At 39.2% G+C, this 17,432-nt stretch overlaps 1 protein-coding gene and 1 long non-coding RNA gene across 2 annotated transcripts; both read right to left on the bottom strand.

Moving 5' to 3' along the window:
• Positions 1 to 4,284: 4,284 nt before the first annotated feature.
• On the bottom strand, positions 4,285 to 5,220 carry LOC100762958 (olfactory receptor 1496). The gene has a single exon (XM_027426151.1). The coding sequence runs from the start codon at positions 5,218 to 5,220 to the stop codon at positions 4,285 to 4,287; it is 936 nt and encodes a 311-aa protein (XP_027281952.1).
• Positions 5,221 to 11,814: 6,594 nt separating this feature from the next.
• Positions 11,815 to 12,453, bottom strand: LOC107980378. The gene is made up of 2 exons (XR_003487213.2): positions 12,394 to 12,453; positions 11,815 to 12,002 (listed from the first exon to the last, which is right to left on the bottom strand). It is a non-coding gene; the product is annotated as an uncharacterized LOC107980378 (long non-coding RNA).
• Between the last annotated feature and the right edge of the window lie 4,979 nt (positions 12,454 to 17,432).

The raw sequence follows: 17,432 nt of genomic DNA on the forward strand, positions 1-17,432 counted from the left end.
ACAACAACAACAAAAACAACAAAACAAAATACCAATGATGGTTTATGTTGCAGAGAATGTGGAGAAAGGGGAACACTCCTCCATTGCTGGTAGGAGTGAAAATTTGTGCAGCAACTTTGGAAATCAGTATGGCCTTTTCAGGAAAATGGGAATTAGTCTACCTCAAGATCCAGCAATTCCACTCTGGGGCATAAACCCCAAGGATGCACATTCATACAAAAAGGGCATCCGTTAAATTATGTTCATAGAAACATTGTTTGCAATAGCCAGAACATGGAAGCAACCTAGATGTCCCTCAACCATAAGATGGATGGAGAAAATAAGGTATATTACACAACGGAGTACTACTCAGCAAGAAAGAAAACAATGAAACCTTGAAATTCCAAGACAAATAGGTAGAACTGGAAAAACCATCCTGAGTGAATAAAGACAAACATGATATGTGCTCACTCAAATATGGATATTAGACATAGAGTAAAGGACTACCAGCCTACAATCCACACCTCCAGAGAAGCTAGGAAACAAGGAGGGCCCTAAGTGAGACATACATGGTCCCCAGGAGAAAGTGAAAGGGACAAGAGATCCTGAGCAAATTGGGAACACTGGAGGAGGAAGGGGGTAGTAAAAAGAGAAGGGGAGAAGAAGATGGGGGTGGAGAATATGAGGGATGGGGGAAGAATATAGGAAAGCAACAAAAGAGATACCATAATAGAAGGAGCCATTATAGGTTTAAAGAGAAATCTGGCACTAGGGAAATGTCCAGAGATCCACAAGGATGACACCAATTTAGAATCTAAGCAATAGTTGAGAGGCTACCTTAAATGGCCTTCACCTATAATGAGATTGATGACTAACTTAAATGCCATCCTAGAGCCTTAATCCAGTAGCTGATGGAAGCAGAAACAGACATCCACTGCTAAGCTTGAGCAGTACTCCTACAATCCAATTGTAGAGAAGGGGGAGGGATGAGCAAAGGGGTCAAGACCATGCAGGAGAAAACCACAGAAACATCTGACCTGACCAAGTGAGAGCATACAGACCCCAGTCATGAAGCTGGGGAAGCAGCATTGGACTGACCCAAGCCTTCTGAATGTAGGTGTCAGTTAGGAGGCCTGAGCAGTCTATGGCACCTCTGACAGTGGAACCAGAATTTATTCCTAATGCAAAAATGCAATTTGGGAGCTCATTCCCCATGGAGGCATACTCTCTCAACCCGGATACAAGGGGGAGGGCCTAGGCCCTCCCCCAAATGATGTGACACACTTTGATGATCACCCATGGAAGGTCTCATCCTCCCAGGGGAGTGGATAAAGGATGGGATGGGGCTGGTGGGGAGCATGGGAGAATGGAGGGAGAGGGATTGGGATTTATATGTAAAATAAGATTGCTTCTAAATTAAATTTTAAAAAAGACAATGGCAGTTGTAGGATCTTCACTAGGGTCTATAACTGGCTAGGTTTGCTGTACTAGGTATGAATTTACTTTCTATTGATTTGGATGTAAGCTCACATAGGCAGCTGTTGGTTACTCTCAAGATAAAAGTATCAATCACTATTGTACCACTGGGATCCTTTCCCATGCTGGTCATTGTGTTTCAGAAACTTTACAATGGGTTATGTCTACTGATTGCGTTTCTTTTCTGGAATCTTGCAGAGCACCTTCCAATACTGAAGACCTAGTCCCCAATATGGAGGATTCTGAGTAAGTTGTAGCTCAATTCTTCAAAGTTCTATGTCGGAAGTGCATGATGTCTTCAGCAAAATGAATATACTGTCAATTTCTAAGAGAAAACTAAGGACAAGAGCAATAGACTATATTGTTATGGGAGTCTCTTGGACTCAGCTAACCAGCAATATGAAGGGAGGGTTCCCATGCCTGGCCCTGAGATTTTTGTTAGGTAGTCTGTGGCACTTGTGAGAAACACTGCCATGCCATGAAGCAAGTTAGGAAGGTATCTGTGAGTTCAAGGCCAGCCTTGTCTACAGAGAAAGTTCCAAGATAGCCAATGATAGCCAATGGCTACACATTATGAAAGCCTGTCTTGAAAAATCTATATATTCATGTATACAATATATGTGTTTATCATAAGAATAAATTATTTGCCTATGATCTTTTCAAACATCCTGAGTTTTATTTATCTCGGTATCATCCTTCTTTCTCTGTATTACCCTCTCCCCACCCCCAGTTAAGTTCCTCCCGTGTTTTCCTCTTACTCCCTCATAGCACCTGTGCCCTACTATCCAAAAAATAACTGATAACATAAGCTGGTAAATATCCAGAGTCAAGGGGAAAACTCATTCACTATTGGTAGGATCTAACCACCATGGAATCCAGTATGAAGAGTAAACAAAATATATTGGCATGTCCTAAAGGAATCAATATACTTCTTCAGACATACTTGCTTAACTGTGCTTATTGCATCTCTATTCACACTAGCTGCAAAGGAAAGTAGCCTAAATGTCTTTCAGCTGAAGGGTGGATAATGAACATGCAGGGCAGACACACAATTCTATTCAGGTGTAAAGGGAAATGAAATCATGAACTTATAGATAAATGGATGGAACTAGAAAATATTACACAGTGTTATATCCCAGATCCAGTCTCCATGTTCTTTAGTACTTATTGATCATATCTCTGAAAAAAAATATATATCCTTAAACATGTTCCAGGAAAGCACAAAGGGACTATATACTGGAGGAGGGACATGAGAATAAGTCTTGTTCGGGTTTTTTCCATTGCATTATATTTGATGAATATTGTAAATTTCATTACTGTACTTAATAACAGTGGGAAAAGTGGATATTCATGCCTTATTCCTCATTTCAGGAACAACTTTGTCCTGAGTGTTTTAACCATTAAGTATAATGTTGGTTACAGCTTGGGCAATTATATTATAGATAATTGGGTAGGAGATGGCATCATAATTCAAGAAATAAAATAAAGAAAAAGAGAAGACTATATGGGAATGAAAGACTTAACGGGCTGCATGCTCTTGTTGAAATTTATATAGAGGCTCAAGTGGTGATGTTCACCAGGCAGTGAGAAGCCCTAGAGGCAGTATTGGCTTCACATGGAGATGGAGGCTGTAGCAAATCAGCTGAATATAAAGGACTGGGTTTGTATGTCATCATCTACAAAGAGTAACTGAAGAAATCAAAGGAACAAAGTTATTCCATGCCATAGTGAGCCAAAGAATAGAAAAAATGAAGAAGCATTCCTCTTTCTAAAGTAAAAAACCTGAAACAATTGAGTGGAATTAGTCTATAATTCAATACACACTCAACCATTTCCCTTTGACGTGAGATGGGAAGTCAGTGAACTTCACAGTATTCAGTCTGTGAAACAGAATCTGCTCTATCTCCTTGACATTGTAACAAGGTAAAAGTAAAGGCATACACTATGAACAGAAATTCTAAAAAGTAAGTATGTATGAAAGTATGTAAGTATTATGAAACATATATGAGGCATTACCAGCTTCTAGCTTTCTTTCTTCTTTACTTTATCTTAGAGATGTAAATTGAATGGTCATTGGTTATCAATTTCAAATTAAGAGAAAAATTGCATAAATGACACTGTAGTACAAAATGAGTCCCCTAATTTGTTCATGGTCAAGAGTAATCAGGAAAGATATCAAAGACATGAAAATAATGAGAGAAAAAAATGATGTCAAAATCAATGTGGAAGTATCTGTAAAAAATATTAGAAGGAAGTTGGATGGTGGAGAGATTTCATCGCTATGAGTGTCATAACACCATTACTAAAACTATTTTAACTGAAACATCAGTGAGCATAAAGATCAGGATAAAATGTTAAAGTGTTGCACGTGTGGCCAGATGGTGGTGGTGCACACCTTTAATCCAAGCACTTGGGAGGCAGAGGCAGATGGATCAATGTGAGTTTGAGACCAGCCTGGTCGACAAGAGGGAGTTCCAGGACAGCCTCCAAAGCCACAGAGAAACCCTGTCTCGAAAAAAAAACAAAAAATAAAAAATAAAGTGTTGCAGGTGCTTAAGAATGTAAGGGATAGAGATCATAGTAGATAGTACATCTTCTGCTATGCATTTCCAGGATCATTTATGCAAGGTGAGTAGGATAATGAAGCCAGGTATTAAGACAATCTTTCAAACTTTAATTACACTATTACAATTCTTATCTTTCACATATTGAACTGTTATGTAACATGCTCTTTATGTAGGTCATATGATGAGGAAAACTCTGGATAAAATATTAGCATCATTATATTTATTACATAAAATGAGGTAAAAATCCCAAGTGCTACCATTACTAAGAGATTTTCTTCCTGTAAATAACTTTTATCAGGGCTCCCTTTATGTCTTTGTTCCTCAGGCTGTAGATGAAGGGGTTCAGCATGGGAGTCACCACTGTGTACATCATGGCCATGGTAGTCTCTTTCACAGTAGAGTTATCACCTGATGGACATACATAAACACCAATAACTGTCCCATAGAACAGAGACACCACAGAGAGGTGGGAACCGCAGGTGGAGAAAAGTTTGTGGATGCCTTGGGTTGAATGAACCTTGACTATAGAGAAGACAATCCTTGCATAGGACATAACAATGAGTAGGAATGGTGCAATACCAATGAGACCACTCATAATAAATATCATTAAGTCATTAATGTAGGTGTCTGTGCATGCCAGCTTCAAGAGAGCCAATGAGTCACAAAAAAAGTGGGGGATCACATTGTTCTCACAAAAAGATAATCTAGCCATAAGCAGGGTATGCATCATTGCATTGGATGTGGCCAACATCCATAGTGGCAACAACAGACAAGCACAGAGCTTGGGGCTCATGATGCTGCTGTAATGAAGGGGGAAACAGATGGCCACATAGCGGTCATAGGCCATGACCACAAGAAGGAAGCTCTCCATATCTCCAAAAAACATTAAAAAATACATTTGTGTCAGACAGCCTACATATGAGATGGATGGGTCCTGGCTCTGCATGTTCTGTAGCAATTTGGGCATTGTGACAGAGGAGAAGCAGAGGTCAGAGAAGGACAAGTTGCTGAGAAACAAGTACATGGGTGTGTGGAGATGGGAGTCCAGTAGGATGAGAACGATGATGATGAGATTCCCCAGGATGGTGGTGAGGTACATGGCCAGGAACAGGGCATAGAACAGGTTGTGCTGCTCTGGGGGGATGGGCAGGCCCAGGAGGAGGAACTGGGACATCATAGTTTGGTTGTTTCCACTCATGATCTGCCTCCAATATCTTTAAGAAATATAATTAGCAGTTTTATAAACTCCCCAAGGTTGAGCATGTATGAGAAAGATCAATTCTATTATTCAGTCTTGTTTACTTTAGATTTTTTTCTTTTTAAAAATTTTGTAATTATTATATTCTTTGCTTCACTGTGGCATGGAATAATCTTGATCTCTTGATTTCTTCAATTGTCCTTGGTAGGTGATGTCATGCTAACCCATTTTTAAAACCTCTGCTGACAACTGCTCCCCCAATCCTTCTCCCTATCCCAATAAAACCAGACATATTCTGAACACACATGGTATGTTTCATGTTCTTCCATAATCACTATTACTCTCTTCAAAGGTACTGTAATCTCTACATCCCAGTATATTCAATCATTATAGTCATAAAAGGCTTTCCTTAATGTTGCCTTAGCATGCTCTAATAGTCTAATATTCTCTAATCACTCTTAGTAGCTTCTGATATTGACATCTATCTTTCCTACCTGCCTACTTATTCTGGGCAACTGAAGTTCACCCCATTTGGAATGTTTTTTCTGTTTTCTTAAATGGTTGGTAAATACCTGCTCCTCTGAATTTTATATGAACCCAAGGAAACACATATACCTTCATGTGTTAGATTATCAATTAAAAGTTATATATAGCTGTTTTTCTAACCTACAGAATTCACTACCTTATTGCTGATTAAGCATATCCTATGGTCCCACACATACAGGCTTCCGTGGCTCAATGCATCCCAAGAGAAAATGAATTCTCTCTCTCCCAACATCTTCTATCTCCCATGACTCTTGTTTCTCATAACACAATAAATTAATTCAAGATTCAATATACAAGTTACATTGCACTTTTCTTACCTTGAACTTAATATAACACAATATAGTTTCTCATCTTCATCCTCTTCTTACCCAGGCATTTAAAGCCATCCAAGCATATTCTTAGAAATGGATGCTGTCATCTCCTGTCTGAAATATTAAAGTCAGCATTCAATTCCAACCCATGTCCCATGTCCCATGTCCCATGTCCCATGTATAATCACATATTTCTTCAGTATGTTTAACCCACAGAATTCCCATTCTGAGATGGTAATACAATTCCCTCTTTTCTGATTTATTATTCAGATGACCACCTTGTTCTTAAGGACAAAATTCCTATCGTGTGTACAACCTATGCTTGTTTTTTTCTGACTTTTACCAACCTTTACAGCCCAGTATGGACTCACACCATGCCTACAGGCTTCTCTTCTGCAATGTTGTATTACAAATTGAAGTTTGTGCATCCATAATTTCTGATTTGATGTTCACTTTACCTATTACATGCTTTCATCTGTGGTGTAGCTTGTCCCACTTATGTTCACAATAGGATATGCCATATACTAAGTTAAACCTCTCTTGTGTCTCTACACACAGTAAGATCTACTGCAGTGTTCCCTCTGCATCTTGCACTCATCTCACAGCTACTGATGGCCCTGATCTCTGGTTCACAGCTATTGTTACCAGACTTTAACTTCATGTAAGAAACGCCATGCCTGCCCACATATTTCAATAAAGCCAGCCCTGCCTAGATGTGACTCCATGTTCATGAAGATTTCCTGGTGATGTTGTATCATGAGAAAAAGACTCTTTCAAATTTAAGCTAGAAATGAACATTAAAACCAAATAATTACACTTCTTCAATCTTCCCAGAATATAAAGTCACTAAACTAGAACATTTTAGAATGAAAATTTGATAATTTGTGATTAGCTTTACAGATGCAACTGTGTATTCATGGAAAGTATTAGGGTGGGTAAGATGCAATGCTCATTTCAATAATACTAATGACTCATCATTTTATGCTTCATTTCAAATGACCCCACTGAAAGTGATGTAGGAAAATAAATATGATGAACATTTTATGAAGTAGCAGTTATTTTCATCCTTCTCTTGACTTCACCTTAAGATAGGTATATGTTACTTTATAGTTAATTATAAAAGGAACTGGTCTAGGTCTGGATAGCAAATACTTCTGAAAATGTCTATGAATGTGTTTTACACTGTTGTTAACATTTAAATTAGCAATTAATATTAAATCATTGTATAGCAACTGTAACTCTTCATAATGTGATGATTCATGCAAGTAATTATAGGAAGAAACAGAAAAACTGCAGTCTCTTGAGAAAACTTGTCTAGACTGCCTCAGATTTAAGACTGTAACCTCCACTCCTCCCAGGGACTCTGGTCAGCAGCTACTGGATTTATCAGTTCCCAAGTAGGTGGACTGAATCTTTAAAAGACAGTTCCTTGTCCTGTTCTCCTTTCTTCTAGATAACTCTGTCTAATGAACAGCACTAGTCTGCATCAAAGCTGGTGAAGAAGTCATGAGACACACAAAGAGATGTAGGAGCAGGGCATTTAGCTCAGTGGTACTATAGCTATCTAGCATACCGAAGGCCCCGAGTTTCATCTCTAACTGATAAAATAGAAGAAAATGAACAACACACAGAGCAGTGGGACATCCTTCCACGACACTATCTGACTGAGTCCAGCTGCTGGAGTCTCCACTCTGCTAAAGGTCATTGGTGTAACTGCATTAACAGGTTAACACTTGAATGCTATGCTTGGTGGCAATGGGAAGGGCAATATAGGTGAAATCGTGCATCTAGTACCTCTTATTCTGTGAATGAATGGGGCCCATGTCTTATGCAGATGTGGGATATTTTGATCATACTCTTACACTTGTGAGGCTGACAATAAAATTTGCCTTGAATTAGAGAACAGAGCTAGCTACTAGCCGACCAAAATTAGCCACAGAGGTTTTGGAGAACACATGAAGTATTAGGGAGGGGTTTATTCTTTTGCCCTTTTTATTTAAATTAGAAACAAGCTTGTTTTACATGTCAATCCCATGTTCCCTCTCCCTCCTCTCGTCTCCTGCCCCCCACCCACCCCCTATACCTTTCTGCTCCCTAGGGAGGGTGAAGCCTTCCATAGGGGATCTTCAAAGTCTGTCATATCATTTGGTGCAGGGCTTAGACCCTCCTGTGTGTGTCTAGGCTGAGAGAGTATCCCTCTATGTGGAGTGTGTTGCCAAAGTCCATTCGTGTACTAGGGATAAGTACTGATCTACTACCAGAGGCCCATAGATTAACCACACCTCCAAACTGACATCCTCATTCAGGGGGGTCTGGAAATGTTCTATGCTGGTTTCCCAGCTATCAGTCAAGAGTCCATGGGCTCCCCCTTGTTCAGGTCAGCTGTTTCTGTGGGGTTCTCCAGTCTGGTCTTGACTCCTTTGCTTATCACTCCTCCCTCTCTGCAACTGGATTCCAGAGTTCAGCTCAGTGTTTAGCTGTGGGTGTCTGCTTCTGCTTCCATCAGCTACTGGATGAAGGCTCTAGGGTAGCATATAAGGTAGTCATCAGTCTCATTATCGGAGAAGGGCATTTAAGGTAGCCTCTCCACTATTGCTTAGATTGTTATTTCGGGTCAACCTTGTAGATCTCTGGACATTTCCCAAGTGCCAGATTTCTCTTTAAACCTATAATGGTTCCCTCTATTATGGTATCTCTTTTCTTACTCTCCTCTATTCTTCCCCTGACTCAACCTTCCTGCTCTCTCATGTCCTCCTCTCCCCCCTTCTTCATTTCTCTTTCTCCTAACTCCCTCTCCCCTCCCCCATGCTCCATATTAGCTCAGGAGATCTTGTCCCTTTCCCCTTCTCTGAGGGACCATGTATGTCTCTCTTAGGGTCCTCTAGGGAGGGGTTTAGAAAGCTTCTCAGCCCTTTTGGATAGAGGAAGGAGAGAGTGAGGAGATCATTGGTCATGTCTCACCAGCTTCTCTGATCATTCTTCCCCTTATATCTGACTCCTGAGTTTTTATTGATAAAGAATAATATAATAAATGAATTGTGTAGCCTTATATTCAAGATTACAAAGCAGATGTCACCTTTGAAGCTTGCAGTTTCTGCCAATGGACTTTACTCCTTCAATTCTTGAACTGAATAGCATATGAGAGTCTCCTGTTGACATGGTTCTATCAGTTAATATAATGCAATTCACCTGGGCTTCTCTGAAAACACCGACTCTGTTTTTGAAGCTGATACTCACCTTTATAAATGACACTCAGGTGATGTCAATACTCTGGTTGATGGGTTTCAGTAAGGAGCAAGTACATGCATTACTTGCTCTGAGCTCTTTTGGATAAAGGATCTGTTCAAGGTTTATTAATATTCCATAGTGAAAGATGCTTTTTAAAAATACTTAACAACTCCAGAATTGTCCCTAACCTTGAAATGGAAAAATAATTACCCTTTAAGTAATTGTAATAAACCTGATCATCACCATAATGATTATCAATGCAACTGTGGAACAAGGTATTTTTACTGTATAGAAAAATGTTGCAAAGTATGGGAATGGCAAAGAATGGTATAAATACCTGAAAACTGTCGGTCACATTATCACAAAACTGGAAATGGAAGATCCATAGGTTGGAAGACACTAAGGTACCTCCTGACAATTATCTAGGATGACTGGAGGTCCCCTTCATTCATTATAAGAACAGGAAAGAACAGCATCTGTAGTCAACACCTTCTTACATGTTCTCTTTTATCCATCTCTGGACCCAGGGGCTCTGCATCCCAGAGGAGTCCAGATCCTGCTTAACTCATTAAAGATTACTGTAATTGCCCAGGACTTATTTAGGACTAATTTTCCCATTCCCCTGAGGTAGGGACTGAAGATAGCCTTGGATCATGCCTCAATATACTTTGGGGAAGGTGGAAATGAAAAGAATATCAATCCGTATTGCCATTTCCCTGTTTATGGAATGGACAGGATTTACATGTATCTCCAGTTTAGATTTTTATGTAGGCTAAAGGTGGGCCATTTGAAAACAACTGATGTAATTGTAAATGCTTTGTGTTAAAGAAATCTGCTGCTTTGATCTAGACCATCATTTTGTGAGGATGGAGTTGTTTCCATAATTCTTTTTTACTATTTAAATTTCCTTGGCATGTATAGAGTGACTCCTCATTCATCTCACTCCCTAGTGACTTACATCCCTTTCTCCATTTGTTAGCTGAGTTACTGGATTTTTTTTTTATTTTATCACTCCTTTAAAAGTACCAGCATTTGATTTCCATAACTTCTTTTGATATTTGGTTTTCAAATTCTATGGATTCCTACCCTGTGTGTGTGTGTGTGTGTGTGTGTGTGTGTGTGTGTGTGTGTGTGTGTGTGTGTGTGTGTGTGTACAAGCACACATACATGCTTGTATATGTATGTGCATAGCATGTAATTTCTTTTTCCCTGCTTCCTTTGAGTTTAAGACATTCTTCTTTTCCTAGGTTCCTACTACAATTAATTTTAGATCTTTTTTCTTTTTCAATGTGTATAATCCAGCATAAATTTCTCTCAAAATTCTATGCCCAATTCTATGTGGTATTCCCAACAATGTTGATAGTCTGTAACAAGTTCAAAGCATTTTTTTTTTTGGTTTATCGAGACAGGGTTTCTCTGTGTAGCTTTGGAGCCTATCCTGGCACTCTCTCTGGAGACCAGGCTGGCCTGGAACTCACAGAGATCTGCCTGCCTCTGCCACCCGAGTGCTGGGATTAAAGGCGTGTGCCACCAACATATGGCTCAAAGTATTTTTAAGTCCTGGAAATGTAAACATTTTATCAGGTTGTAGCAAAGAACAACAACATAAAAGAACTAAACTATTTATATATGCAGAAGTACATGGGTAGGTTATTCATAGTCAACACAATTTTTCATTCATAATTCCAGAGAGTCTCAAAGAATGTTCTAGAACTACTAAGCTAACAACATCATAGGATCCGAAACTAAAAGTATATATTAAAATATTGTAAAGTCACTCAGTAGTTTGTTTTTAGTGTTTCAAAATATGGCAATTTCTCCCTCCCACAGGGGAATATATTCAAATTCCTCAGAAGATGTCTGAAAACAAAGGTGGCACCAAAATCCTATACTGTTGTGCTTTCTTCCACAAATATTTGTGTATAGTAAAGTTCCACTTCCAAGTGAGGAACAATAAAGACCAACAGTAACAAATGATAATAATTAGTTATAGTAGTAATTTACCATAATTAAAGCCATCTATTGCTCTCTATTTTCATTCTCAGAAAATATACTGTACTATACTGTACCTTGCTACTTTTGAACATTCAAACAATTACAATGCCTATGCAACAGGAAGAAAGGGGTTAGACACAGGAAATGTGATACAGCTTTAGCCTTCTCTCTAAACCTCACTGAAGATCTACCTGTAAATATTTATATAAGGCTTCACAGAAAAGGAGTTGACTTGGTTCTCAAGATAGCTGAAGAGCACCTCACAGGGAGGGCAGCAGATAGGATGTATAAGTGCTAGATGAGCTGATTATTCAAATCTCTTGTAGGATGGAGACCGAGAGCACTTGGTTTTCATAATATGGGGAGAGCAAACCATTTAAAACTGTGAACTGTTAATCTCTGGCATTTCAATTTAATACAGTCAGACTGCAACTAAGGGAAGGTAGCTGAAACTGTAAGTCTTTATTAAGGAAGAATCAGGGATGAAGTCTCTAAAATGCACTATACACATACATGAAGCTCTCAAGAAAGCCATTTATTTTGTCTCATTGTTTAAGGGCTTAGGTCCACCATAGGAGGAAGGCATGACAGCAGGAATATCAGACAACTGGTCACATTGTATTCACAGGCAGGAATCACAGTGGTGAAGGCTGTTCCATAATCTAGTTCTGTATGTATAATATCCATATTATACTTTCAAAACTGTAAAATACAGATTAAAGAAAAAAACAGCTTAATGTATATTTTGATATATGATTTTCTTGTACTGTAAGGTTAATTTTTTTCCTTTTTTATTATAAAGAAAATTATTTTACATGTCAATCCCAGGTCCCTCTCCCTCCTCTCCCCTCTGCCCCCCAACTAATGCCCTATCCATCACCCCAGGGAGGGTGAGGCCTTCCACTGGGGTGGGGGACTTCAGAGTCTGTCATATCCTTTGGGATAGGGCCTAGGCCAACCCCATTGTGCCTAGGCTCAGGGAGTATCCCTCCATGTGGGATGGGCTCCTAAAGTCCATTCCTATGGTATCAATAAATACTGATCCACTACAAGAGGCCCCATAGATTTCCAAGGTCTCCTCACTGACACCCACATTCAGGGGGTCTGGATCAGTCCCATGCTGGTTTCCCAGCTATCAGCCTGGGGACCAAGTGTTCTCCCTTGTTCAGGTCAGCTGTTTCTGTGGGTTTCACCAGGCTGGTATGGACCCCTTTGCTCATCAGTCCTCCTTCTCTGCATCTGGATTTCAGTTCAGTTCAAGCTTTAGCTGTGGGTGAAAGGATAATTTTGTTTAAGATGTCGTCTCTTCAATACAAAATGAAATTACATCACAATTCCAACAAGAACTATTTGTACAAATTGATTGTGTGCTTATAAAATTCACATGTAAAGCAATTGAAAATTTAGCTTTTCGTGTTTTATTGAAAATAGATTTTTTTCACACAGTATATTCTGATTTTGTTTCCCCTCCATCTCTTTCCAGATCCTCCTCAAATATTCAACACCACACCTTCTTTCTCTGTTAGAATACACATAGGAAAAAGAAAACCAAAGAAAAAGTACAAGGAACACACACACTCAATAAAAACACAAAATCAGAAACCATAATATATGAGCAAAATGCCCAAACAAAAAATTAAGAGACAAAATAAAATCTTTACAACATTATCATTTAATTTCAGTTTGGGGATTTTTTTGTTTTTTGTTTTTGTTTGTTTTGTCTACCACTGAGCGTAGAGCCTGCTCTTAAGTGTTTGTTACTCACTGAGACTCTATTGGACAAAATGAATTTTTTCCTTTGTGAGTGGCCATTGGTGGTAGCTTCTGTTATCATGATGGGAGATCATGAATACTTCCCCTTCTCAGCACTGGATCCCCAAATTGGACTTGAGCAAACCCCAAGCATGCAACCACAGGCTCTGTAAGCTCATATGTGCATCAGTGCTGTTGTGTCTGAAAGGCATTGCTTCCTTGGTGTCTTCCACCCTCACTGACTCTTACAATCCTTCATCTTCCTCATCCACAAATTTCCCTGAGCCACAAGGAGAGAGGTTTGATGGAAGTTGTTGCAAGGTCTCCCAACCCCTGTACATTGCCCAGTTTCAGGTCTCTGTGCTTGTTTCCATTGACTGCAGGAGGAAACTTCTCTGCTGGTTGCTATTCAAGTCACTCATTTGTGACTATAACAGGATGTAATTAAGAGTCATATGCCTACATTTCTTTAGCAGAACAATAGTATTTGATTTCCTCATAGGTCCATGGCCTATCTTGTTCCAGATTTTAGTAAACTGAGCAGTATCTGAAATGGGGTCCATCTCAAGGAATGGACCTTCAAACCCATCATATAATATTATACTTCCACGTGTGTTTGCTGCTATTGCACCAGTGCATCATGTAGGCAAGTCCCAATTGTAGAGCAAAGGGTTTAGAGGTAAGAGGGTATATACTGAAAGACCCCCAGACCCTTAGGGGCCTCAGGATCCCGAGGAGCCCCCAAGACTCAGAAACCAGACCAAGAACTGCAAAATCAAGAGGGTTTATTGAACAAATTCGCATTCGGGTGCCAGCAATATCAGGAAAGCTGCACACCCCAGCATGGGGTGCAAGCTCCTTATATAGGAAAAGGCCACAGGTCAGCATACAGGCAAGGGGCACAAAGTGACTGATTACAAAGTATGATCTCATGTTAGAGTGGTCACCCAGGTGTGACCTGCTTTTCTACAAAGGAAAAACCACAGAATGTACCCTGGAGAGTCCCCAGTTGTCTGTTGGCCAGGTGTGACCCAAAAAGGATTGTTTGTCTGCCCTAGGGTTGGGGCCAACTTCCTTGTCCTGGGCCAAGGCCTGTGGGAAACTTTTTCTCTCAGCAAACTAAAATCTTTCAATACTTTCCTTCTCTAGTACTATGCAGAATACATTCTAGTACCATGAATATATTTAGTAGGTATTAAAGCTCTAATTAGGCACCAGCTGGATTCTGCATGTTCAATGAGATGTGTATGTGTGATTTAGCACTACAGCCTTACCATCATTTGTAAAAAAAACCTCCAGTGCTTGGAATGTGTTACAACTAAATAGGCCAAAGGGGCACCAAAGAAAGCCAACAAACAATCCAGCCTATTGCCAAATCTATTGACTGTTCTCTACAAACTGGTGGCACAAATACAAAGTCTAAAAATTTTCACACGCAGAAGAAGAACCCCAGTATGCCTTTCTCACTGTGCAAAATAATTCATTCTTAGTATTTGCATCAGTGTAGAGAATATCCCCCATGACATCTTTCTCTGTGATCCAGAGAGGTCTCAGTGCAAAAAATGGAAAGACTATTCAGAAAGATGGAAATGAGATGCTGTCCCATCCACCTAGTGTGGTAGTTTGAAAGAAATTGGCCTCCAAAGGGAGTGCCAGTATTAAGAAGTGTGTCCAGGATGGAGTAGGTGTCTTCTTGTTGGAGGAAGTTTGTCACAGGCTTTGAGGTCTCATGTATGATAATGTCATGCCCAGTGAGACAGGCCAATTCTAGTAGCCTGCAAGATGCAGGACTCTCAACTACTTCTCCAGCACCATGTCTGCATGCATGCTGCCATGTCCCATCATGATGATAATGGACTGGCCCTCTGAACTGTAAGTGAGCTGCCCCAACAAATGTTTTCTTTATAATAGTTGCTGTGGTCATGTATTTCTTCACAGCAATAGAAACCCTAATTAAGACTCATATTTAAAGTATAGAACTGGTTCTGTTGCTGAGCTGAAATAAATTTTGGGACAGGAGGACCTACAGTGGTATACAAAGCTGACATAAATCTCAAGTGTGTGTTCTTCTGCTGGGGAATATAGCAACGGTTTCACCAATATGGAAGTTGAGGTTACCATTCAATCCTGTCTGCTCCTTTTGTTATTTCTGGATCTCTGTGATTAAAGAGTTAAAAAGACTCCTTAAAAGAGGAAAGAATTGTTATTCTAGTCATGATTTCAGAGGCTTCTATCCATGGTCAATTGGCTTGGCTTAGCATTACTGATCTCACATTGAGATGATAAATTAATAGATAGATAAAGGAAAAAAACTGTTCACCTCATTCCAACAAAGAAGTAGTGAGGTGGTGATGGAGCAGAAATGAAGTGTATTCTTCAAAAGTATGCTTGTCGTCTACTTCTTCCAAATAAATCTCACATTCTAGTATCCTCAGTCTTTCCACAATGCCATCGTATTGTGACTTCATCACTGGATGGATCCATTGACTAGGCCAGGGTTGTAAACATCCTATCATATCTGCATAGCTGTCTGAATACTGCATTTGTGACCAAGCCTTCAACACATAATACTTGTGTAAAATACTATATAAAGAGCAGAGTTGTCATTTTAGGTTGGGTGAATGACACTTGTTACTAAAGGAAATCTTGAGTTTTACATACAGCTAGAACAGAGAGCTGAGTTTAGATTATTGAAAAATTATTGAAAAATACTGCCACAAAGTATTTCCATTTACAAAAATAGATCTTAATACAATGTGTAATTATATAATAATTGTAAGACTGATAAATATGTATATTTTGCCAGGAAAGAAAAATTTTAACATATCACTACATATGGCATCTTTACAACATTTGAACTAGATGATGAGAGCCAAGTACAAGGAACAGTCATTAAAAGTGCTGTCACAAATGTCATCTATGATTCTGTGCCCAATGGTAGGGTTATCATCACAGGATAGGCTGTTAAGGTTTGCCTAGAGAGATAACGGTCCAAAAGAAACAATGAGAATAAGGATCTAAGATTTTAAAAGATATTGACCTGAGAAATATTTGAACATGACTTGAGGGTGTTGTTTTTTTCTTACTCCAGTCCTTTCCATTTATTGGTATACATACAAAATTGGCTCATATATACCTGTTCTTTTCGAGTAGCATGTGTATCTCTTCTAGGGCCTGTTTACAAGTTGAGTTGTATTGAGTGTGTGTCATGTGGAAACCTTTCCAAAGCATGTAGTTTTCATGGTGGCAGTTGTCATGAAATCTGATGAATTAAAATGTGAATGACTATACTGCTAATACATTTTAACTCATGCACAGTTTGGTGCTTAAGTAATTTAGGAGTCTCCCAACTGCACTTTAAACTCTCAATAAAGTAGATTCTAGACTTGTGACATTACTGCCTATCCTTGGTAGAACCAATGACTACAGATCCATCCATGATTGTCACGCCATTACCACCTTTCCCCTAAACATAGCCAGATATGATCAGGGCCATAATCAGTCACAAATGTAGGACTCTTATTTGCTCTTGGCAAGGTTGTGACTAATTACTTTGTCCTACTGAGCTATTTCAGGATCTGAACTCCTCTGGAATCAGGTTCCCTTAAGCCCAGAGAAGAGTGGAATCAGAGATATGAGTGGGAATAGTTCACAGATTATGACCATAGAGGCATTCTATGGTCTTCATAAATCTGTAATTAATTAAGGACAAAGGATTGCAGGCTCTTGTCTTGGAGTAACTTGCAGACATCCTAATGAGTTGGAAGGATGATCACTATCTAGCTTAATGTCCTTCTGACTCAAAGGTCTAGTGTTCCCATATATGTGACAGTCCTCAGCGTAGGGTTTTAGGTGTGATACTTCTCAGTTCTGTAACTCTCTGCCTGTCAAGTCATCCTAACCTCCTACAAGTGTGTTGATTACTGTTTTCAAGATATTTTTGTGAATGACAATATTTGTTAATATTACTACATACTATATTTTTTTAAAAGACACTATCACTTCAGTGTAATTCTGTCTCTCTCATCCAAATAGGTTTTATTCCCTAGTTCTTAAATTTTGTTTCATTTAAAAATCATCACAAGAGATTTCAGAAATTTCAGATAGGCCTCCTCTTAAGGAATATACTTCAATTCTTAAAACACACACACACACACACACACACACACACACACACACACACACACTGGAAATTTGAATTTATTTTACTCAATATTTTTTCTTTTTTATTTAATGAATATTATTTAAGTTATATACCTCCTGCCTCCTCCTATATACCGCTCTCTCTATCCGCTCCTCCTCCATCTCCATTCAGAAAGAGGCAGGCTGTTCATGGGCTTGAACAAAGCATGGAACATCAAGTTGAGGCAGGAATGAGCA

The sequence above is a fragment of the Cricetulus griseus genome, chromosome 7 (genome assembly GCF_003668045.3).
Source record: "Cricetulus griseus strain 17A/GY chromosome 7, alternate assembly CriGri-PICRH-1.0, whole genome shotgun sequence".
Lineage (NCBI taxonomy): Eukaryota > Metazoa > Chordata > Mammalia > Rodentia > Cricetidae > Cricetulus > Cricetulus griseus.